Source organism: Eublepharis macularius, chromosome 5 (genome assembly GCF_028583425.1).
Source record: "Eublepharis macularius isolate TG4126 chromosome 5, MPM_Emac_v1.0, whole genome shotgun sequence".
NCBI classification, from domain to species: Eukaryota; Metazoa; Chordata; class Lepidosauria; order Squamata; family Eublepharidae; genus Eublepharis; species Eublepharis macularius.
Window position 1 is genome coordinate 54995874 of NC_072794.1, and position 25277 is coordinate 55021150.

General features: G+C 42.2%; 1 protein-coding gene across 1 annotated transcript in view; it reads right to left on the bottom strand.

Moving 5' to 3' along the window:
• Positions 1–18390, bottom strand: part of EPHX4 (epoxide hydrolase 4) — a 30172-nt gene extending 11782 nt beyond the window's left edge. Inside the window, exons 1-3 of the mRNA XM_054981208.1 lie at positions 18122–18390; positions 10129–10214; positions 748–905 (exon numbers count right to left, since the gene is read on the bottom strand). Coding sequence (XP_054837183.1) covers positions 748–905; positions 10129–10214; positions 18122–18355 — 478 coding nt within the window. The 5' untranslated portion in view covers positions 18356–18390. The remainder of the gene's footprint in view (positions 1–747; positions 906–10128; positions 10215–18121) is intronic.
• Between the last annotated feature and the right edge of the window lie 6887 nt (positions 18391–25277).

The following is a 25277-nucleotide window of genomic DNA, read 5'->3' on the forward strand; positions in this document are numbered from 1 at the left end:
ATAATCATCATCCACATGGCAATTTGCTAGGATGAGGGTATAAAAGGCTCAGGTGCTGAGAAAGCAATTTCTGTGCAACTGATGTTCTGCAGCTGGATGCACTATAACAAATGAGTCGCAATGCACATTACTGTGGAAAAAGAGATCACTGGAAAGACTTGTTGACTTGATAGATGGGTTCAAACAAAAAAGCAAACCATGGCTTACAACTACAGAAAAAAGCTTTGGGTGATCTCAAGGTTGTGTGCTCCTCTTTCTCTAGCTGTATGGCCAGATAAATTTAATTAGATATTTCCAGGTTCCGGGTAAACCATAGTTTACTGTTACATCTGATCCAGCAAACTATGGTTTATGCTTACCATAAAAAACAGGATTTCAGATGATGGTTTATTTCCAGTATGGACACCTGGTTAGCCAGTCAATCCTTGTTTGATCCTTCAACCATAATGTCAATCTATAATTTTACATTTGAACCTTGCTACAGCATGTGAGTACTGCATATCTTGACATTTTCTTGGCTATTTAACAAAATTTGTACTTTATTCAGAAGGAATCACAGCTTCAAAAAAAAATCCCTGCAAATTTGCCTGTGTAAAATTTAAAGTGTCACTGCTATATATATATATATACACACACACATGAACAATCACCTTGAAAAGGGCTTTTGTTAAAGGAAAATTGAATTAATCTACCTAATCCTTTTCCAGAAATAATATAAATTGGGCAGCATGGCTGCCATTAACACACCAAGAGACTCTAAGATATCCTTTATATCTGTAATCAGGCAGTCTAGCTTGTAGTTCTCTCGATGGGTAGGAGCATCTGTTTCTCCATAACCTCTCAAATCCAGTGCCACAACTCTGTATTCACTCTTAAATTCCCGCATTTGATGACGCCAAGAATACCTAGTAAATAGAAAATGAGTTAATAGTAGTTATTTAAGATTTATAAAATCCTTTTCTTCCCAAAGGAAGCCCAATGCAGTTCAAACTATAAAAACAAAATAGTATCACAAAACATAAACCTAGTATCATCAAATATCCTGCATATAAACAGTGAGCACAAATCAAAACATGTTCCAATAAGACTGAACACACATGCCTGCCTGACTTAAAACACTGTTAGGTCAAATTTATCACAATAGGAAGAACAGTAAAACTAAATGTGTGTGTTCCCATATTGATTTTGGCAGATAAAAGACCAAAGCATGATGCATTCTGATCACCAACAAGAAAGCTACCACCTTACCGCTTATATCCTTCTACAGAATTATGGTATTTTGGATGTTGATAAACCACCTGTTGTTAGTCTGAGGACATCCTAATAATTTAGGATGATCAGTTGATGTTGTACCTTTGAGAGCTAATGACAAGTGATGTGTTCTAAAAGATAAGGATCTCCCACCAGCTTTTTGAATGCCGTGAATATTAGAGTTTGGGAAACTGACAGCCTCCAGGTAGTGGGAGGAGACAGAGATGTAGTTTGCTTTAGAAACAGTTCAGCAATCTTGAATTTGTGGGATTTGGATAAACGCAGCACAGCTGCACGTTGGCTGAAGAAGCATTTGGGGCAGCATGGACCTTATGCAGGGTTCATGAATAACCTGCTTGCTCTAGAAGTATTGATTAGCTTCCAATATGCTTTTTTTGTATGTTTTTTAAACAAAGCAAATACTACAAAGTCTCCAGTGCTCTGTCATCCAAAGGAAATTAAACCATGTCACACTGCCATTGGAACTTCTCACTGTTCAGGGATGCACAATTCAACATGCAAATTAAAGACACTTCCAGATGGCATACTAAGGAAGCTGCACATGGTTGAGAAAGCACTAAACAGGAACTGTGTAGGGGGCAGAAAAGATACCTTATGGAAGAGAAATGGTTAGTACCACAGCTGCAGTGTTGCCTGTGCAGATTCTGCCATCCCATTTGGACTTGATCCCTGCAATCAAGTGAGTGATCAAAAACTTCTAACTGTTGATTGTATCTTCTGAGCAGAAACCACACTACAGCTACGTTGTGTACAGAGCTTAAGTGCTTAGGAGATTAGATCAATATGTGACGGTCCGGCTGGGACAAGCAAGCAGAATCCTTTCCTCTTCTGTTCCATGCCCCCTCCCAAACATACTGATTGTACACAAATTTGTTGTCTGAAGAATAAATGTTGTCTTTTTTCTTATCTTTCTCATATTGTACCCCATCCCTCTTCTAAAGAACTAGAGATAGAACACTAGAGGCTATTCCATTTTAATAATTCCAACCATCTTGTGAGGAAGGCTATACTGAGAAATGATTTTTAACTAAGGTCATTTGGTGAACTTCATGGATAAATGGGGATTTTTATTTTTAATTCTTTTAATTTACATTTTTGAACTAGCATTTTCCATATCCAAATCTCTAGCCACCATATCATACAATCAGGGCATTCCTACACAGATTTATACCATTCTAGGTCCTTTGAAGTCAACAGGCTTAGAAATATTAAGTCTACTTAGGACTGCACTGTATTCAGTACTGCCGGTTTCTTTTACCATTTAGAATCTTTGTGCTGTAACTTTGGCAATCTATGTAGCTAGAAGCATCCCTTTTGAAGTCAGTCATCTCCTGAACCACCACCACCACCTCTGCCTCTCTAAATTGTCCTCATTAAACCTGGGCAAGCACACACACGAACATAGTGAGCATCTCTATGAATGGCTCATGATCGCCCTGGGCACCTTTTAAGTTGGGAACTGAATTGGCTCTAAAGCGTAAAAAGAAAGCTTTCTTCCTCATCTTCCTTCCTTTTCTTTTTAAATCAAACAAAGGCCTAACTGAACTAGAAAAAATAGGCTTCACCAATCATCTGATGGATGAAATTTGGTTCATTTTAAAGAGGGGGGGAACCAGGATAACTCAGCCATTCTGGACATTAAAAATATGTAAAATGTGTAACAAATGGACTTCAGTACTGTTATTTTGCAATTTTTTATACATGCTATATTTATTAATGCGCCCTTATTCAATCAGGCTAGTGACTCCCAAGTACAATTTAAGAAACTCAATTGCCCATCAGTTTCTACTGTCAACAAGCAACACTAGCAATCCCACAGAGAATGGCTTTGAATAAGTTATATATAGCTTATATAATATTTTAAGAAAACTTGGGGGAGAGTTAAGGCTTGCAGTGGGGCCTGCACCTCTTTCCACTTCCTGGTTAACAGTTTGTCTATAGCATTTCAACTTCTTTAAAAAAATGAATTTTCTAATAAAATGGGAGCAATCTTAAGATGGTCTACTCTAGGGTTGCAAGGTGTCTAGTTTTCACCTGGACAGCCTGGTATTTTTGTGGATCGTCTGGGGAAAATGCTCTCTAAATACCAGACACCTGGCATGGCCTCTGCCTCCTCCCAGCTTCCAAGCCTGGCTGCTCAGCCCCTGAGTGCTGCCACCATCCTAGAGAAGTGGCCAGGGGCCAGCCAGCCTGGGTGCCTGGCCTCTTGTGCAGTGCTGGTGAGAGTGGCCAGCCTGCCTGCCCAGCCTCCTGTGGCTGTGCAGTGCTGTCCAGGAGTGGCCATCTAGCTTGGGGACCTGGAAGTGGGGTCTGCGCAATGATGTCACTTCCACTAGTGACATCATCACACCAGGGTGGTAGTGTGAGCACACACAGAAAAAACTGTAAGTGCTGCCCCCTTCTCCCCAAGGTCCAGTATTATTCCAGACCCCATCTGGTAACTTTAGTCTGCTCAAAACTAAGCCCCGCTGCCATCTACCATAGACCTCTCTGCACAAGTTTGGGACTTCACAGGCAGTTCGGGGAAGTCACCATTTGCTACGTGCCTAGTCCCTAATTATCAAGTAGAGAGCCCTGACTGAAATCCACACAGGGTCCCCTTTTCCCAGGGACTTCACCAGACAGACATCCAATTCCTCAGTTCACTACCCCTCAGCCAGCTGAATGCCCAGGGCTATTGGAGTCAGGGAACTCAGTGTTTACTTCCCATATATGCTGCCACCATTTATTTAACTAAGCCCATTGGTCATGACCAGAATGTTTTACGTTCGTGTGTCATTATTTCCCCTCAGCCAACAACTTCCAGTCACCCGAAAGCAGAAAAAACCCACTTTTATTCATAAGAAGTATAACGCAGGAGTGAAGTATTCAAACACAGACACGTTGTTAAGAGTTGAACTTATAACTTATATGCGGGTGATTACAATATAACAGGTATCAACAGCCAGCTGTCTCTGCTGCCGCCCTTCAGCAGCCTCCGGAGAGAGGGAGTTGGAACAGGTCGTATCTGTCACAGGGACAGTAGTGTCCTTAGGACTGCGGATCTCATCTACCCATCCCTGGCTGTACTGATCAGGACGGAGTTCCCTTTTTGAGCTACATGGGTGAGTCAAGTTTTCAGAGGCTCATTATTATAAAATATATTCATTCTTGCAAAATGTTCCACTTACCACAAAAACATAACGGGAATCCCTTGTTTCGTTTTCTCTTCCACTCTCCTAGAGCCTTTATTGTTTTTAGTGGATTTAGGTTAATGACCTAACTTTTGCTACAGTTATGTATGTTATGCAAACCCATTTAAGGCAGACTATTTAAATAGTATGTATTATGCATCTCTCCTACTTTCTTTGGAAAGCTCAGAACCTTTCAGCCTTCTATCCAAGCACTCAAAGACCTACTTAGCTTTCAAAACATAAAAGCATCATGCATCTTCAGGCAATTCTCTATACATGAGATCATTCATTTAAGCATTAGTAAAAGATACCTCAAAACCAACATTTTAAAATATGAATGCTTTTAAAAAAGACTTTACAGACATGGAGCACCTCCTCAGAAACAGCACATTGCTACCTTTTAAGTTCATGTTTATCCTTATCTTCTTTCAAGGAACTCAGGGTAGTATACATGGTTATCCCTTGCTCATTTTATTCTCAAAACAATCCTGTGGGGCAGGTTAGGCTGAAGGAGTGTGATTGGCCCAAGACCATCCAGCAAGCTTTCTGACAGAGCGAGGTTTGAACTGGGGTTTCTCAGATCCTAGTCCAACTGCTCTACTAGCTTTCTTATTCTGTAAATGTGAGAATGGGGTTTATGTTTCCATTCCACATGGCAACTGAACACATCTTTTAATGTAAATTCAGAATATTCCTGTAAACATTAGATAAAAAAGAAGAAGTTATTAATGCTCCAAGGGGACAAAACAGACAAAACAGCCATCCTAATGGTTACCATAGTAAAAAGGAAATCATTCTAGAATTCCACTTTCTATTATATGCAACAGAAGGAAACAGATGAAAATGTTAGATATTACCTTTACTTCCTCAAGGATAAAGAATTACAGCTATTCTGGGACTGCCCAAGGCAGCTATTTCTGGAAGGAAACTTGTATCAACATCTCACACATTATAGCAATATCAACATATCTTTCATTCATATTGTATAAAACCTATGCCCAACTCATGTTATGCTACTGCCATAATTGCTTCTGGGAACCCAAACCATACGAGCCCTACACACATGTTACAGAGAACGCATGTACAACCTGCATTTATATACGTATACCTGTTCACAAGAAAGAGCCAATGTACATTCAATTTACAAATGAAACCGGGGACCAGTACCTGGATAAATGCACAGCTTCAATTACACATTCAGCTGTACATGCATTGAATGTAACAGTGTAATTACTCAGCGTGTGTGTAAAGAAAGATCAAGTGTACACTGTATGCAGACTGTACGTGTGTTCACTAGTGCACAGGGCTATAGATCTCACCTCATGTAAGCGGGGTTCACACATAATGCAACACTATGTTTTAGCATTCTGTGTCTGAACCTTGGTTTCACACACTCATCTTTCACTTCTCCTCCTCTCTCCCCCACTCAGGCACTCCCATAGTGCAGTTCTAAACAGAGATATACCCTTCTAAATCCAATGAAATCAATGGGCTTAAAAAGGCACATAGATGGCACAACCATTCAATCAGTTACTTCATGTTTAGTACAAAGCAATAGTTGGCAGTTATATCTAAACCAACAAACTATAGTTTCCCCTTCAGATTAGAACTGCAACTCACAGTAAACTCAAACCACAGTTTGCCAGTTCAGATTTCACCAATTCACAAACAAAGGGGGTAGCCTCCAATATACAAGGCAAAGAAAAGGAGGACACCCAGTCCAAGGAGACTATACACATTCAATGTCTATTAATCAGCAATCACATTCCATAAGGTTTCACACCAAACCACAGTTTGAACTAAACAGGGATCAGCTGATTGCATCAGAATACACTAGGAGTAGGGAGGAGGAGACTTCCTATCCCAAGCTCCAGCTTCCCACAGCTGCCAGGTGCAACAGCAGAATGTTGGAGAAATTGACATTGTAGCATTGACATAAACTTGGAAGTGAGGTCAGCATGCCACTCAGGGATTTCCCCTGAACTCTATGGTAACCATTGAATTTGGGTGGAATCCTAGAGCATCATATCAACATGCTGACACAGTTTCTTGGTTTATGCCAGAAGCAATGATGCTACATTACTGCAACATCAATTTGAATGTCCCCACCCCCTAAAATTCCTCTTGGATACCAGCGCTCATCAAATTTAACTGCACAAGAAAACTTTCCAAAACCAAGACAGCTTCACAAAGCCTGAAGTAAAGGGACTGCATCACACCAGTGATTAACTACAAGGATCAGTTGGAATGCAAATCAAGTCATCCACAGCAACCACTGCACTAAGATAATCTATGGAATGAACCTTAGTATTGATTTTACTGCTCTCTTTCACAAGACATTTATGGGCAATGGTATATATAAACTGCTTTTTCTTTTTTGTCTCTTCTAATCCCCTCTGAATCTGAAGTCATTCTGGCTGGTTATTTAGTTTGCCTTAACTTGAACCTTGACACACTGGAAGCTAAACAACTTTGTAAATATGTATCACTGCTGTGTAACATATTTGTATTCTAAGACTGCTGTGGAAATTTTAAGGCACTTTGAACTGCTCTTAAGAAGTAATTACCTTTCGATGACAAGCTGATAAAATCTGCATAGATTTGATTTTCTTACAATCAGACATATTTTGATCTAAAATTATTTTATTACTGTATTTTTAAAGGCATCAGCTATACAGTGTGCTATTTATTTTAAAGGTGACTTACAGAACAACTTGTTTATCTTACATTCCATTTAGTTAGACACACAGCAGGCCATTCATTATCATTACATAAAGGAGGCACAGCCAATAGACAATGAGGAGGCCAGAAATGGCTCCTGAGGAATTTTATCTGGATCCTGGTATCCTTACCAAATTTTAATTGAGATATGACTAAAATGCTTGCTCATAATTTCACTAATAAGGAAAATGTTTGAGAAATATCTCAAATTTCAATTGAGATATGACCAAAATGCTTGCTCATAATTTCACTCTTAAGGAAAAGAGAAATGTTTTCAAGGCACAAGAAGCAGACATATTCCACATTTTACATTTCTTTTTGATGGTGTGTGAAATAGATATTAGAGTTGCCAGCTCACCACTCAGGATGGCTGATTCCCCTACCCTGGCTGGTGAGGGGCGGGGAGTGGCTTGAGTCCCAGAAGCGTGCAAAAAATGGCACTCACACACTCCAGAGGCCTTTCAGTGATGTCACTTCCAGTTTAAAATGGAAGTGATGGGGACTTAGTGGGGCCAAATCAGCCCACACATAGAAAACGAATGAATGAATGAATGTTGTGCTTTAGAGCATATACTCCATTGCTACAAAGACATTATTGGTAGATGCCAGAGTTTGGTCCATGGTGAGGAGTTATTTGTGTGGTAAATTATTCTTGTGGCCTCCAGACTATTCCTCAGAGGACTGAGGGGCCCTAGAGGATATAGAAGTTGCCAGTATTTGGCCTGAAATACAGTTTACAGAGATTTCAGCACAATGCAAAGCAAAGGAAAAGATGGTTGTTGCGGGTTTTCCGGGCTGTATTGCCGTGGTCTTGGCATTGTAGTTCCTGACGTTTCGCCAGCAGCTGTGGCTGGCATCTTCAGAGGTGTAGCACCATGTGGCATCTGAAGATGCCAGCCACAGCTGCTGGCGAAACGTCAGGAACTACAATGCCAAGACCATGGCAATACAGCCCAGAAAACCCACAACAACCATCGTTCTCCAGCCGTGAAAGCCTTCGACAATACATCAAAGGAAAAGATATTTACTCTCAAGAGCTAACAAAATGAAATTGAACCCGGACAAGACAGAAGTGATGCTTGTTGGGAAGGCAGAGATCTTGAAGGACATTGCACTCCTCACTTTTGATGGAGTTCATCTGACCCTTGCAGAATCGGTTAAGAGCATAGGCGTTATACTGGATCCAGTGCTACTACTAGAAAAACAAGGTAAGGCAGTCACAAAAAATGCTTTCTACAACCTCACTCTAGCCTGGAAGATGGCTTCGTACCTCAACCTGGCCAATCTGGCCACCTGGATCCATGCTATGGTAACATCAAGACTTGACTATTGTAATGTACTATACATAGGAGACTCCAATTGGTGCAAAATGCTGCAACTCGACTGTTATCAGGAGCAAGCAGGAGCATGAACATCACTCCCATCCTGCAGTTGGTCCATTGGCTACCTATCAGTTGCTGTGCTCAGTTCAAGATATTGGTTATCATGCTTAAATGTCTTCATGGCCTGGATCCAGCATACCCATGGGACTGCCTCCCTCCCTATGTTCCTCCACGGCAACTTTGCTCATCTGAATAGGGTATCCTGCAGGTGCCACTCTGCACATGGGCGAAATCAAAAGCTGCCTGTACACATGCATTCTCTGTGGTGGCCCCTACCCTGTGGAACAGCCTTCCTGAGGAGGTCAGGAGAGCCCCCATCCTCCTGGCTTTCAGCAAACAATGCAAAACTGAATTATACAAAAAGGCTTTTTACTTAGATAGGAGGGCTGTATTGTAGGGAGGAGGTATCAGATGCTTAGCTAATGAGTTAGGGACCATACGCTTCACCACCATGTTGCCTTATATACTATCTGGTGCCTTAAGTATGTGCTCCTATGTGCTACCTGTGCTTCAAGTATGATCCTACTGGGTAGTTGGTGGTGGAGAGTGCCCTCAAGTCATGGCTATTTATGGCAACCCCTAGTGGAGTTTTCATGGCAAAAGACTAACAGAGGTGGTTTGCCATTGCCTGCCTCTGCAACCCTGGTCTTTGTTGGAGGTCTACCATCCAATTACTAACCAAGGCCGACCCTGCTTAGCTTCTGAGATCAGATGAGATCAGGCTCACCTGGGTTAGTTGTATGTTGTCTGATGTCAGTCCTAGAATTGCTTATGCTATATTTCAGCATTTCTTCAACTCTGTATTGGATTCTTGCTATGTCTTTGTAAGCTTGTAGTTATTTACCCTATGGCATTGTTTATGGAAATGTCCTTGATATTGACTGTACTAATCTCGCACTGTGTAATCCGCCTTGATTCTCAGTGAGAAAGGTGGACTATAAATGATATAAATAAAAATAAATAAATAAAATTTCTAGATGCCTTAGGGACCTGGTGCCAGAATTTTTTTTGGCTTTAAGCAAAGCACTCAGAATGATAGACAATTTACTCTTTCTGGATAATCTGAATTACAAGAAACTTCTGAACATGCTTTTGAAATTTTTGAGAACTGATTCATAAAGAATAAATTCAAAATACATCAGGATTTATCTGTTATTTGGACAATAAATATTTATCCTTGCAGTGACTACCTTTTCCTTCAAAATTATGACCATTTTGTTCATCATTTTTTTCTTTTTTTCTCCAGTTCAACAGGGAATAACCCACCAAAGAAAGCAACTTGGGTTGACATCACCAAACAGCAAAGCTACAGTTAGTTTTAAAATGTTTAAACTGGGATTACACAGTATTGCATTAGGATTTATGTTAAGAAGCAGTGTGTACAGCATGTACCATCAGAATAATTATCATGTGATGATCCTTATTACAGATAATAGCTATTCACTGCAGACCTATTAGACAAAGTGGCATAACAATAAAATAAGTAACAAAGGCACAGTGGATTTATTGATCTCACTTATACAGTCTAATGCCAATAGGGTATTAGCTTAACGAAAGGGAAGAAAAGCAGAGAGTTTTACCAGAACTCTGGAAAGCCATGCAGTAGCAGCATTAGTGGTTTTCCCCTCTCACCAGCAGCCACATAGTGAAATCTTAATCCAGAATCCTGTAAGAGAAGAGAAGGTGTAGTTCTACATTTAGAAGACAATGCTCAGGTACCTCAACGTTAAATAAGCAGGTTTTTTTCCAACTGACAGACTGAACATAATGCTCAATAAGAGAAGCTCTGACAAGTCCTGAAGGAAAGACATCCTCTGTATCAGAATGGCCATGCATGTTCTATCATCCCATTTTATTTTTCCTTATGCTCTGCCCTCCTTTCTGATAATTTTTAAATTGGTTTTGTCTGCAATACCCAGTGCTACTCCTCAGCATGTTGCGAAGGAGTTCATCCAGACTGAAACTTTAAGAGAGTAATTCTAAGCAGGTCTGTCCAGAAGTATGTCCCATATTATTCAATGGACTTAATCATAGGAAAGTATCCTTACACCCCAAATCAATTAAAAATCTTCCTCTTCTTCATCTTCTTGTACTACTTCCAGAAATTTCCAATATAGGAGAAGAAAGAGAAGTTGGAGCTGCCCAGCTTCCTTGTGATTTTGTACAAAATTAAACAGACACATTAAAATAGTATACTAAATATGGCCCTGCATTTCTTGTTCAATGAGAAATAGCCAGTTGCAGGAGGACACCTGTAAAAGGGAACTAATTAGATCTGGTATTATTATTAGATGTTTATACTCTGCTTTTCTTCTCAGTAGGGAACCAAAGTGGTTTATAATATTGTTTTCTCCTCCACTTTATCCTCATACCAATTGCTTTGTGAGATAGGCTAGGCTGAGAGACTGTGACTGGCCTGAAGTCACCCAGCGAGCTTCCAGGTAGAGTACAGAATCTTGGCCTCCCATTCCCAGACTCTTACCACTGCAGCATGCTGGAAATGAGATGTGGCACCAAAATCTATCCTCTTTCACTCCACTAAGAGCAGCAGTTTGTGTGATGCTCATATGCTTATACCCAGATTACTACAGAAGCAATGGCTGCATTTGCTATCGTAGCTGCAATCAGTTATAATGCTACTTCAACTGGCAAATTATGTCTCACACTATTTCAGTTCAACAAACAAGATCTCTGCTGATACTGATAATAAGGACACCAGCCAGGCACTTTGGATCCTTGTCTATTAGTAAAACTATCTTGAGAGCCTCCATTCATTTCATGCTTGACAGCAAGCAGCTGTGAGAAGCTACCACGCTGTTGCCCTGAGTATGTTGAGAAGTTTGCTCTGGATAATTGAGAAAACTTTCCTTGGCTGCTAATTTATTATTTTATACAGGGCTTTTTTTCAGCTGGAACGCGGTGGAACTGAGTTCCGGAACCTCTTGAAAATGGTCACTTGGCTGGTGGCCCTGCCCCCTGATCTCCAGACAGAGGGGAGCTTAGATGGCCCTCCGCGCCACTCAGCGGTGCGGAGGGCCATCTATACTCCCCTCTGTCTGGAGATCAGGGGGCGGGGCCACCAGCCAAGTGATGATTTTCTCCGAGGGCAACCCACTGAGTTCCACCACCTCTTTTCCCAGAAAAAAAGCCCTGATTTTATACTTACAGAATAGGTAGAGTTTGAAGCCAACTTAAGTGTCTGGGCTTCTCCCAAACTATTACCGGTTACTGAGGGCAATCTCTGAGAAAGATGGCTACAGCTATTCCTTTACAGAAACACAGCAGCCAGCATTCTTTGCAAGAATCCCACAACAGTCAAGTCAATTCAAGTTTGGGGTGTGGACATTCATAAATGGAATCAATTCTCTTTGCAGATTAACTCAGTTCCTTTTATAACATGTTTTTATTTGTGATCTAGAAAATGTATAAAGACAGAAATTGCTCAAAAGTTTCCAAACCAAGTTAAAGTGCTACAAAGTAGCATATGAAATTTGAAACATTAATATGAATCTTAATTTATACTAACCTATAACTATTTCATCTTTCCACATAAAATGTAACCATTATGATCACACCCAGCATTATTTTACCAGTGTGAAAGCTCCAGTGCACAGAAGGAGGATTGTCCCGGCCTGAGTTCTTTCAGGCACAGAGTCTGTAACGTGAGTTATGAAACTCACAAGCAGCCTTTTGAATTGATAAATGAGAGTGCAGACAAAAAATCATGAGAGAACCCAAAATGACACTGGTTAAGCAGAATTCCAAGAATACAGTCAAACAAAAACTGTACCAAATCATTAAGTCAGAAAGAAAGATGTTAATCAAGTTGACTAACAAAAGATAGAAACCAGTGTGAAACCAGGACTGGATGAACAAACTTGTTTTCTTCAGGCTGCTTCCCTTTATAAGGCCTCAGCTCGGATAAGAACTGTGCCTCTGGCCATTAGTAAAAGAAGGCCCCTGATCCTGCATCTTTTAACTCTTGAACTGCAAATGATCAGCCCTAGTACCTAGGCAAATACTTGGACAACTTCCAGTCAGGTTTTGTGGGACACGGCTGGTCAAAAGGTTTAGGTTCTGTGACTTCAGGGAAAACAGAACATTGAAATCAGGAGAGAAATAGGGTCCCCTGTGGTATATAGACAGAGAGTTAAGCAAGAAATCTGTGGAATACATATCCCTGTTGTCCTCTGGAAACTTATCCTACCTGGCCTAGAAAATACACATGAACTTACATTATCTGAGTGGTTGAGCTGCTGTGGAAGATGACTCAAGCTGTGTTCAGATAAACAATTTATTCTACTGGAGAGAGTTTAGAAAAACTGCTTTTACGTATCTTCTGTTCAGCTTGGCTATGCACACTACCGATTGGCTGGCACATGTGAAGTCAATAATCACAAACATATCTCATTCCCAGAATAATCCCACAACTCCTTTTACAATTATGTTCCTTTAAAAAAAACCCTAAAGTAACAAACACATATTTAAGAGAAGTAAGTGTTTAAGTGGTAGTTTAGAAATGTTTTTCAAAGGTGGACTTCCTGTGTGAAGCATGGTTGGAAGGAACAAGACAAAACAGATAGCTGATAAGTATGTCTGTCCAGCATACTGGTAAGAGGAAGAGGGCCTCGCTCTGTAGAGGGGGGGGGAAGGCCTCACTCTGTAGGGGAAACAAAAGGATTCCAAGTCTTTTCTTAAAATATGTTTTCATACTCTAACATCTTGACCTCCTAGGTGGTAAGAGTGCCCTTGCTTCAGTATCTGCCAGAGGTTCTCTCGCCTCTTACAGCATTCCAGGGGCACTTCATTCATTTTAGGGACGCAAACAGAGTCACATTCAGCATCCTTTGTGTGGGACTCTAGATTGGAACGGATTATTTGTATTTAAGAAGTAAGTCACACTAGTGTGAAATGCAGTCTCGCTATAAATCACTGGTTTTTAACTGACTGAATTTTAGATGCATGTGAAAATGTCTTCTAATTAGAATTCAGATCAGTGCTTTATGGTTTCATAAACTTCACATAAATTTAAATATGACCATTCTTTCCTTCAAATGGATTACCTCTTTAGTAGGTGATAGTATACATGCATTTATTTCGGTTGTACTCAAAGGCAGTTAATACTGAATTCACTAACTGGCTGGATGTATAATTAAATATAATTAAGCATATTAGCGGTGGGTTAGTGTAATCACCTTATCCTGTTTTGTTATATCCTGCTAATTCATGTTCTCTCTGAGAAATTCTCTGACAATACTGTAAGAAATGATTAAGTACAGCTGGATGTGCTAATTCTGAATTTTCACCATTTGCAATTTTCCTTCCAGCGTTTAAGGTGGACCAAGTATGTAAAATTCCTACCAGTTGGTCATTATTGTCCATCCCACTGTACCAAGAAAGAACAAGGGATTCTATTAACCCTAGCCATTTTTTACATTTTGACCTGTCTTTTTTAACATTGTAGTTTATTCCCTCAGAAGGTGCCATGGAGCATAGAAGGGCATGGCTCTGGTATCTTTGAGGACTTAACTACTTTCACCAATATTATTTAAGAAATTGATATGCGACACCCTGAATTCAAAATGCCAGAGATAGCAGGGGAGTATTACTGCATATAAATGTCCATGTCAAATCTACTTCCACCTGTGCCACTGCAATATATAGGATCCATGACTCCATGTCATCACATTCTATGTTTGCCTGGACTTTCACATCATTGGCTGCTACTAGTGAGGATGGGGAAATGCGTGATGTAGAATAAATGATCCTATGCAGTAGGAGTGAAAAGGGGAAAGCTGAACATGGGGAAGCTGTTTTTGATGGTCCCTCCCCATGCTGATCCAGATGTGTGTAAAAGAGGGGATTTTAGCTTGTGCATTTCCTCAGATCTGCATGACAAGCCCTACCAGCCAACATTCATGGTGTAGTGGGTCAGCACGTCAGTCTAGGATCTGGAAAATCCAGGTTCAAATCCCCATTCTGCTAGGGAAGCTAGCAGTCCATCACTCTCCGCTTAACCTACCTCAAAGGGTTGTTGTGAGGATAAATGGAGGTGGAGAAAATGGAGGTGGAGAGAAAAATGGTGTAAACTGCACTGGGTCCCCATTAGGATACAAAAGTATCTAAATTCATAGATATAAAATAAAACAAAATTCACCTTTCTTGTGAGTCTAATATAAATTGTATACCTAGGGGCCATGCCACTTTTATAATCTTCACAGCTATGAGATAAACTGAGTGTTCCTGAGCGTTCCTGAGCAAGGTGATTCCAAAGTGGTGGGTTGTCAACTTTAGGGATTCTGGAATGAAGTGGATTTTTCAATCCATTCTAGTCAGTTTTCAGGCCTGATTATGCGACTGAAATTGCCTTATTTGCCCTGGTGGATGACCTGGACTGGTAGATGGACGGGTGTGTGTGTGCAACCCTATTTATTCTCCTGGATCTCTCAATACCTTCAATAATGGTATCCCTCTAGACCACCTTTCAGGGATGGCACTGGGAGGCACCATTCTGCAATGGTCCCAGTCTTACCTCAAAGGCAGGTTTTAGAGTGTGATCCCAGGGGGCTGCTACTCAACCTCTGTGGTTATATAAGGTTCCATCTGGTCCTCCATGTTTTTTCACACTGACATAAAGATGCTAGGAGAGGCTATCCAGAGACTTGGACTGAGTTGTCAGCAATATGCAGATAGTTTCAGGTGGGTAGCAACAATGGTCTGCAGTAGAAAAGCAAAATTTGGGTTGAGTGGCACCTTGAAGACAAACTAGATTTCCAGGGTATGAGCTTTCAAAAATCAAAGCTTCTGAAAAAAGGAGCTTTGACTCTTTAAAGCTTATAATCTGGAAATCTAGTTGGTCTTTAGGGTGCTACTGGATCTGAATCTTGCTCTTCAATATGTGGATGACACTCAGCTCTATTTCACTCTTCCAGCAGATTCCAGGGAGGTTGTGGAAACCATGAACAGGTGCCTGGGTGGATGAGGGCTAACAAGCTGCAACTTGATCCTGACAACTTGAAGATGTTATGGGTAGGGGGGACGGCTGACCTTGGAACAGGGATATCTCCTGTTCTGGATGGAGTTGCACTCCCCCAAAGGCAAGTTCATAGCTTGGGGATGTTCCTGGATCTGGGCCTCCTGTTGTAAAACAGTCAACAGGGGCACCTTTCACCAGTTTTGTGAACAAGCTGCAAATCTGGGTAGGAAAGATCTTGCCACTGAGGTGATGTCCTCACCTAGATTAGATTAGTGCAATGAACTCGGTATGGGGCTGCCCTTGAAGAATATCCAGAAGCTACAGTTGGTACTGAATGCTGCCACCAGAACACTGACTGGAGTGGATCACAGGGACCATATCATTCCAGTCTTGTTCCATCTACCCTAGCTCCCAATTTGCTTCCACACCTAATTCTAGGTGTTATTGATCTTTAAGGGCTCATACGGCTTGGGGCCAGCATACTTGAAGGACAGCCTACTCCCATATGAACACATCTGACCTCTCCAGTCATCTTTGGAGGTCCTGCTTTGGTGACCTCACCATTTGAGGCTAGACAGATGAAAACCTGAGCAAGGCACTTCTCAGTCATGGTGTAACTTTGGAACTCCCTCTCCAGGGAGATTCGTCCACTTCCCTCTATTGCTGCCTTCAGCCAGTGGGTGAAGACTTTTTTTGTTTTGTTTGGCATTTCTTCACTAGCTCTTATTAGCTGCCTTCCTTGTCTGTGCATTTTTATGTTTGTGTTAATATTGTATATGTTACTGTTTTATTTAATGTTAATCTTTTATATTTTAAATGTTTTTAAATGTATGATTTTAAAAAAATTTGTTAATGTTTTAATGTTTTGTTTTAAGGGTGGACCCTGATTGCACAGAAACGTTTCAAGCAAAATAAATAAACTGTTGGAACGGAATAATAAACAGCATTAATAACTAAAGGAGACCCAGAAACATTTGCATATATGAAAACAAAACCCTGCAATGCTTCTAGTAATCATGTCGGAAAATATAAGCCATAACAACCTCCCATTTATAGGGGTGCTGGCATAGGTCCCTGTGTGATTCTGACATACAGATGCTACTCAAAGGATTTTGGATCTCACAGCAAGGAGTTGGTTCTCATGCTACAGTAAATTCCCACCATTTGTGAGGGATCCATTCCCAAGATCTCCACAAAAGGAGAAATAAGAGGAAGCAAGGGGGTCTACTGCTTCCCAGCAGCAAACCAATCATATTTTCCACAAAATGTAATTATGTGATTATTATAAATGATGGTATGGTGGAAGTAAAACCAGGCTGGAGATACTATGGTAATACCAATAAGTGCTACATTGCATTTTATCCCTGCTTATCACCTTTTACCCGCTGCCCCATTACTATGTTCTGCATCATTTACTTGTCTTTTTAACACCATAATGGCGGGGGGGGGGGAGGTAATGGACATTATACCACATTACATGATCAGGCCACAAACCACAAATAAGTGAAATTGCAAGTCATGAATCCATAATTTATGAGCATCTACTTTATAAAATAATATTTTACTCAGGCCTAACAAGAGGCCTCTCTACATTCTACACCCAGCCTACTCAATTTCAGCCCCTGGTGATGGGCACATAGAACCTTCTATGCAGTGGAGCAGACATTATCCCTGCTTAGGCTTTAGAAACAAGAGTTGGGGTAGGAGAAACTGCACCATAGCAGACTTCTCACCAAAAGGCAACCCCTCCATCCAGTATACAGGGAATATGTGTTTCACTCTACTTTGGCTCATTACCAGCAGACCTGTCTTGCAAAAGCTAACATGGGTGAGAGACAACCTTTCATTCTCTGGCTAAGCCCCAAGACCATTTTTCCTGAAGTATTCAATAATGGTTGAAGAAGTTCATTTCCATCTCTCTTCAACTCTCTTGGTCTGCATCTTTCTTTCTTTACTTACTTCATTTACAATGTGCCTTTCCCACAGAGACTCAAGGCAGATTTTGTTGTTTTCATCAGTATTTTGTCAGTAGGAAAAAAATTCCTTAACTCTAGGCAAGCAAGCTGCTGGTGTCATCATTACCCTGAGCTGGTTCTTCCAGCCATTGCAACGGTCACCCTGACGGTCCACACAGACCTTATGTGGCTTCAGCACAGCAAAATTCAACTCTGCTTAAGACACGCAGTTAACAAAAAGCCACAACAGACTAGAGACCCCAGGCACTCCCGAGGTGTGTGGATTTCAAAACAGATACCTGCTTGGGGCCCTTTTACCTCTTCCATAGTTCCTCCAAACACATCAGTGATGTAAACACCCATGGCTCCATTCCAAAGTGGAGACACCCCCCCCTCCTTTGATTAGCTGTTTGCTACCTTCCGGATTGTTTTCCTTTCAGCAGCAAGACATCAAGGGAGCAATGGGGGCGGGGAGAGATAGAAGAAGAGGCAGTAAGCAGCCAACCCTCAATCTCCCCGCGTGCCTGTCCTTGTTTTGCAAAAGAAAGGGATGAAGGGGCAATCTTTGGCAACCAAACTCGGGCTTCCCCTTCCAGCCCCCCCCCCTCAGGCTTGGGGGAGGCCCATCAAGACCCGCTTTACCTTGATCCTGACATAGCAGTGAGTCCCCAAGGAGGGGTCATTGAGGCAGCCCGGTGGGTTCTCCCGGATCAGCCACTGGAAGGTCTTGCCTGGCCTCGTCCCGAGGCTCCACAAAAGTTTCAGCAGCTCAATGCAGGCGCAGAGACCGCAGTAACTGTACACCAGCGCCCAGAAAAGCAGAGACCTGATTGCCACCATGAGCCTGTCTAGGATGCACGGAGAGGAAGAAGCCATCAAACGAAAGAAGCAGAAGCGGCGGCGGCGGCGGCGTCTCCCAAGCCTGCGTCTCCGTCAGCGGCGGCGAGATGGGCTCTGCCAGCAGGAGGGCAGCGCGGATGAAGAAATCAACAGCAGCATCGCAGCAGGCGCGTGAATGGAGGCGCACAGACCGCACCGGCTGGGGAAGCGGAGGGCGGGGAGAGGAGGCAGGAGAGCGCGCGGCTGGCACGGCTGCTGCACGCGCGCCCAGAAATCAGCGGGGAGGTGTGTAGGCCGGCCGGCCGGCCGGCCAGGCTGAAAGTCGTGGTGACATCGAGCATCTACAAGCACAGCACCCCCTGAACCAGCAGCGACAGCCTGCGGCAGCCTACTACCCTCCACCCCCATTAATCTAACTCTGAGCAGGAAATTCTGGAAGACCCCCCCTCCCGTCCCTTCGTATTATAGAGCTAACCCCAAAAGGTCATTTTTAGAACCATTTCACGTTATGCAGAAGAAACTCGGGGTCGCTACTGAACACTGGTTTGCACATGCATGGTTGCCAGAACGCCTACCACATCCAGAGAGGACTCGCAATGCATGAAAGAGCCCAAGTATCTGTAGGTATTGGAGTGTATGCGAAGCCCTTCGCTGTATGTTGACAGTCACTTGCATTAAGGTCTGGTTTTGTTTCGCTGTTTTAAAAGGAAGATTTAGGCTTTGTAAAGATGATAGTGATCTTGGAAAATATCTAACCTGAGTGAGCAAACCTGGCAGGTTAGAGGGGAGAAAACCAAAGCGGGGGTGGGGCTGTTGTTGAATTTTAAACACTATCCATTCTCTTAAAAACAGGTTTATTGCCAATAAGTTGCCAAAAATTTTAAAAGCTTGTTTTGTTTTTCAAATCGTAGCTGGTCTCTGCTTGGTGCAGGCTTGGTGGGTGACCTTGGTCCAGACACATCCTCTTAGCTTAACCTTCCTCACAGAGCTGTGATGAGGAGAAAATGGAGGAGAGGGGAATGATATAAGCTACTTTGGGTTCCCTTTGGGGGTAAAGGCAGGATATATCATTCTTCCCTCCTGTATTTTATCCTCCCTACAACCCTGGGAGATGGATTAGGCTAAGAATGACTGCTCAAGTTCACTCAGAAACTAGATTTGAACCTGTACTAACGTACTTGATTTTCCTGCTCCTCCAAACCCATCACTTGTTTCTGTGTGAATCATTTGCAATATTGCTATCCATCAGCTTGTGAAACAGTCACTGGTGTGGACTCAAAGCCCTACGGATATGTTGAAAAGTTAGATAAACTTTTTGCTTCTAAAGCTCTTTAATACTCCTAATTGAAATTACTAAAGGGTAGTGAAAAGGTGCCCCTAATACAGTCTAAATGAATTTGCAAATGCAGCAGAAGTACTATATTTTTCATGTTTAGCTAATTTAATTTTGAGACTTGGCTTGTAAACTACTGGAATGATCCGTTGAGGCTGTTGAGAAATGATGTCCATGCAAGCTTTCTGTTGATTGATTACTGCAGCTGGAGGAACCCCTGAGGAAGCTCTGCGAAGCGGGCTGCCCGCTAGCAGTCTGTTGGGGACAGGGTGATAGTTGCAGCCTCTTCTGGACCTGGGGCCATCTGCAAAACACAAGAGACAAGACATATTTACTACAAGGACTATTATATAGAGAGTATACAGAGCCAGGAAGTAGCCTCTGCTTGAGAATATCTGCAGTAGGAGAAAACAGCTGCACTGTATGTTTACTAACTAACCTGCAGAGATAGTCACTGGAACCTATTTATTGTTATACTTTGTATCTTGGTCATCATTACTCTTGTTAACTATTTATTATTGTGGTTATATGTTATTTTTGATACTGATATTTATTGACTATACCTGTAGCACTTCTGCACTTTAAGAAATAAGTTTTTCATACTTGATACTGGTGTTGACTATATACCAAGGGGGTGGGGGGGATCCCTTTTGTTCTGGTGCTGTATCCAAAACTCATCATGCCCCCTCAATAAGCACTAGTCTTTCAAGTGTAAATTGTAATTGTCTATGCAAAGGGACAAGGAAGAATTTAGTGTAGAAAGGCATGAATCCTGTCATAAATTTTCCAAGTGTGACTTCTTCTGTAAGTTACTAGAACAGAATTAGTAGTTAGCAAGGCTGGAGTGCCCTGATTTAAAAAGCCTGCAGCAGAAAGAGGGTGGGTCTTAAAATCAGGTTGTAGAAAACCAAAGAGAGAGAGAGAGAGAGAAAAAGCTAAGTAAGGAGCGGAGGGGTAAAAATTGTGTTGTAGCAGACTCACAGAAAAGAAAAAGAAAAAGAGAGAAAAGGAACAGGACAGTATTGCACAATAGTCCTGCAGACCTCTTATTGCTGAGGAAATTATTTTTGATAGGACAGGCAACAAACAATAAGCGGCTTAGACACACAGGTAAGTGAGTACAAAACTTCTTTTGCTAATATATACTACTCCACAGGAATCTGTATTCACAAGCTGTGGTGTTTGTTCTGAAGAGGTAAAGGTGCTGAGAAGGGATCTCTCACCTGTGGGCAGCTCTAGGATTATGCCACTGTTGTCTGAGCCTGTGTGTGTTCAGTTGGAAAACAATTCTACCAACAGCCTGTTCCTATGCATATTAGTTTTGTATTTTATTGGCAGTCTGCCTTTCTGAGACTCATTGCAAAGGATGAGACATCTAATAAGCAATGCAATGGGACTAGTTTACAAAAGTTTGAAACAGGGCAACAATTCTTAGACATGATATGTCAAGCAGTGCAAAAAATTGTATTATAAAGATAGAAAGCAATGCAGAAAGAGTAGGATAACAGATACAGCAAACACGTAACATAGCTCTTCCTTTGGAAGTTTTTAAACAGAGGCTAGATAGCCATCTGTTAGCAATGTTGATTCTATAACTTAATATGAACTTAGGGCCACAAGAGCTCATCTTGCCTTTCTTATTTGCCCTGGGTAATGCCAATTGCGCCACTTTGGGGCAGGAAGGAATTTTCCTTCAAGCCAGACTGGCAAGGGATCCTGGAGATTTTTTGCCTGCCACTGGACATAGAGCAGGGTCTGTGAATTTCCTGCATTATGCAGGGGGTTGGACTAGGTGACTCTTGGGACACCTTCCAGCTCTATGTTCCTATGTATGTTTCTGTACAGTGATATAGTCCATAGCTGTATGTTCCCCTTATAAAAGCACCTTTCCGAACCATTTACAGCACTGTTGTCTTTATTGAAATGTTTTCCTGAACTATTTTGCTTGACATCATTTTCAGAATGACTAAAGCATGAAAGCCTTCCTGACCTCCTCAGGCAGGTCATTTGACAAAGTGGAGGCCACATCAGAAAGTGCATCTGTATGAACACCGTTGTTTTCACTGTGGCACCTTTAAAAAGCTTGCAGAAAGCCGGGAGAGTGGGAGCTCCCCTGACCTCTTCTGGAAGGCCGTAAGGTGGAATCTGATACTTTTTTGTACTTTTCTAATTTTTGTAATTTTAGCCCTATTGCATTGTAGTATGCAAATTAACAGACTTATGCAAGTCAATCTCTCTCACGTTATTTGATTACATTTTACACTATTTAATCTGCCTTGAGTCTTAGTGAGAAAGGCAGACTATAAATTAATAATAACGGGCAGCCCACCACTGTACTCATTCTCTCCCCCCACAATAAAAACCTTCTGGCTACATGATATACCACTTGATGTATTTAATTACTTAGATAAATAAGCATGGCAGTTCTGTACAGACACAGGATGGGGCTGCCCTTCTGCTGTGCTCATTTGCCCCCCTAACAAAACATTTCTGGATACAGACGTGGATTAAACACATTTAAATTGTTCTCATAAGTAGCTTCCAAAGGGTGCTCAGTTGCCCTACTCCAGTATCTATCAGTATTTTCAGTACTGGTTAAGCATCTGTTGATTATGTAAAGCAAGGCCTAGCTGCCAATTCCATCATCAAACCTTGCATGGACTGCTGAAATGGTAATTTTAGAAACCTACATTTAGTATACCCCAGAATTTTCTCAAACTTATTTAAGCACCATGTTGATTTTAAATGAAATTCTCAAAACAGTATGAGCTTGCTCTGCGCACATCTGGATTCTCAAAACAATGAAAACCAACAGATGTATAGCATGGAGAAATCTCAAGGGAGGAGGAGGAGAAAGAAGTATTAAAGCCTGGCCATTTATCTTTATGGTGGAACAGCCCCACTGACTTGTGAGCTTGGCCCCATCTTGCCCTCTGAGGCTTCTGGGGTTTAACCAGTGGCAGTTCAAGTCTCTGCCTGACATGTGCCACCCACCTGGCTCCTCCCACCCCTCAAGGGCTATTGCTTCTTCCTGGTACCCACTGCTACCTCTTCACCTAGGGTTGCCAGGTCCCCTAACCATCCCACCTGGTGCTTGTCTTGTGGCCTCAGCCTGCTTCTCTCACTTCCGGTGACGTGACCGCACAGGTGCAGGAGCATGCGCACACTTTGCAACAGGCTGGTTTGGGCCTCAAACAGGCCCAATTGGGGCCCAAATTGGTCTGCTGCAAAGCGCACATGCCCTTGGGGCAGCGCAATGACGTCAGTCCTGGGACATCATTATGCCGTTGTTGCACTGCCCCAGGGAGTGTGCCTGGGAGGCTTGTTCATGCTCCCTTGTCCCCCACCAGCCAGGTGAGTGGTGGCGGGGTTAAAGGGTGAAAGCAGGGGATCCCCTGCCCCCACCAGGAGAATAGGATTCCTACCTTGGCCTTTGTAAGATTGCCTGTGAGGAGGCCCAAGGCACTCCCTTGTATAGGTTTGGAGCTCTGAGGCCCTGCCTCATGCCCACTCTCCTGCCTGGTTACTGCAGGAACTGCTTGCTGCAATTGTGCTCCACTGTAGGATCAGCAAATTATCAACAGACCACCCCCTTCCTGTGGCACCCATTTTAAATAACATGGTTGAGCAGTGGAAGTCTATGCGGTACAGAGAACATTTACCAGCATTGAAGAATTTGAAAAGCATTTATTTAGAAAAGGAGAGGAGGAAGATGTTCATGCTCATACTTTCAAGCACAGCAACAGATTTGTGCAAGTGATCCCATGAGGAGTATGTAAAAATGCAATTCAGTATATACACACCCTAGCTAGATCTTCTCCTAAGGCAGGCTTTTTTCTTAACTTAAACGTTCCAGGTTCCTGAGAAATTTCCATACCTTGAAATCCTGGTTCAGGCTTTCTGCCTCCACATGGCCAATTGATGCTGCCTACAATGAGCTAGGTGCCCCAGCTCCTTCCGCCTCCAGATGAAATCAGCCAAAGAAAGCTTCCTTCCTGTTCCAGGAGATTTTATCATCTCCCTTTGACCACCCACTGGGCAGGTCAGACAGGCTTTTTCTGAAGGCTCCAGGAAGAATGCTCTCTGGCGTTTTAGACTTTGTCTTATAATAACCTGCCACAGCCTCTGTAGAAGAGTCTGTACATTTAGAATGCCAGACTAGGACTGGAAAGACCTGAGATTCAAACCACCACTTGTCCATAAGGCTGATTGGGTCACTTTGGTCTAGTCACAAGCACTCTCTCATGGTCTAACCTACTTCAAGGGTTATTGGGTGTATAAAATGGAGGGAAGAAAACAAGGACATCACTCTGAGCTCCTTGAAGGAAGAGCAGGATAAAATTGTAATAGAAGAAAATATACACTGGTGATAGCCAACATGAAGACCAACAAAGCACCCTTTGAATTTGGAATCAGCCAATGGAGTGATTGGACAGGTGGGACAGGAGTTGTGTTTGGAAGCACGTTTACACATTTCACTTTCGATTGTTCGATGTGCTATTGAGTTGATATCTGGTGCTGCAGAAAACTAGTAACCTTAAAGCCCACATGCTCTGTCAATCTGACTGTAAAAGTTAGTGTTAAAATTTTTTAAAGGACATTCTTGAAATAAAAACTGAGCTTGGGCTAAACAAGAGCTCCCTCAAGTTGTCAACTTGAAGCACATATAGCATACAAAGCACATGTAGCATAGGAAATTAGACTTCATGAGATACCTGTTTAGGAACTAGTGAGCCTTAAGCCTACAAATAAATAAATTAAAAGATGCCAATACTCATATATAAGGTTGCGGATTTCTACCAGCCCCTGCCCCTGATCCTCACTAGGCTGTTGCTGAGCGATCGTCTTCTTTCTCTCTCAGGCTGAGTGGGGCAGGTTGGCGTACAAGGATAATGTCCTCGGAGAGCCCACCTCCCCAAGGATACTGGTAATCACTACCAGTGAGTACCATCACACGCAAAAAAGCCATGCTTAGCTCCCTACGGGCCTCCCTAGCACTAATGACTAAACTACACAATACAATTTTTAACCAGTTGAGTCTGGGCTCCCCAAACCCAGTGTGCTTTCACCTCAGTCATACATCAGCTGCAGGGAATGTCATTTTTAAAGCCAACAGGAGCTGATTTGACTCAGAACAGCAGCAGGAGAATGGGGAGAAGGGTCTCTTGTCCCCCCTCACCTTTTCCCTGAACCTTGTGCTTGAATGAAAGGAAATACCCCCTTTGCTCTCTTCATTCATCTGCATTTTGTCCACAAACTTCCCTGTAGTTGCTGGCACCAATCAAACTTCTAAAAAAATTGGAGGGTCAGAATTTTTGGAATAAAGGTAACAAAACATATCTAGATATGGGGGTGGGGTGGTTATGTCTGCCATGGCAAGACTCCTCCTGGCCTACTGCCTGCTTTATCAATTTCTTCCTAATTTTGGCCTCCATTTCAGCATATGAAAACTCCCCCACACACTGCTGTATATCACTTCAGATGATGAATTTCTTCCTTCACTGGCCAGCAACCTTACTCCACTCAGAAATGCCATGGAAGGAGATAGATGACTTTGTTTACTGCCAATTAATTCTACATATTTTTTAAAAAGTAATACTACTCCAAGAATGTGGCAATTGCAAG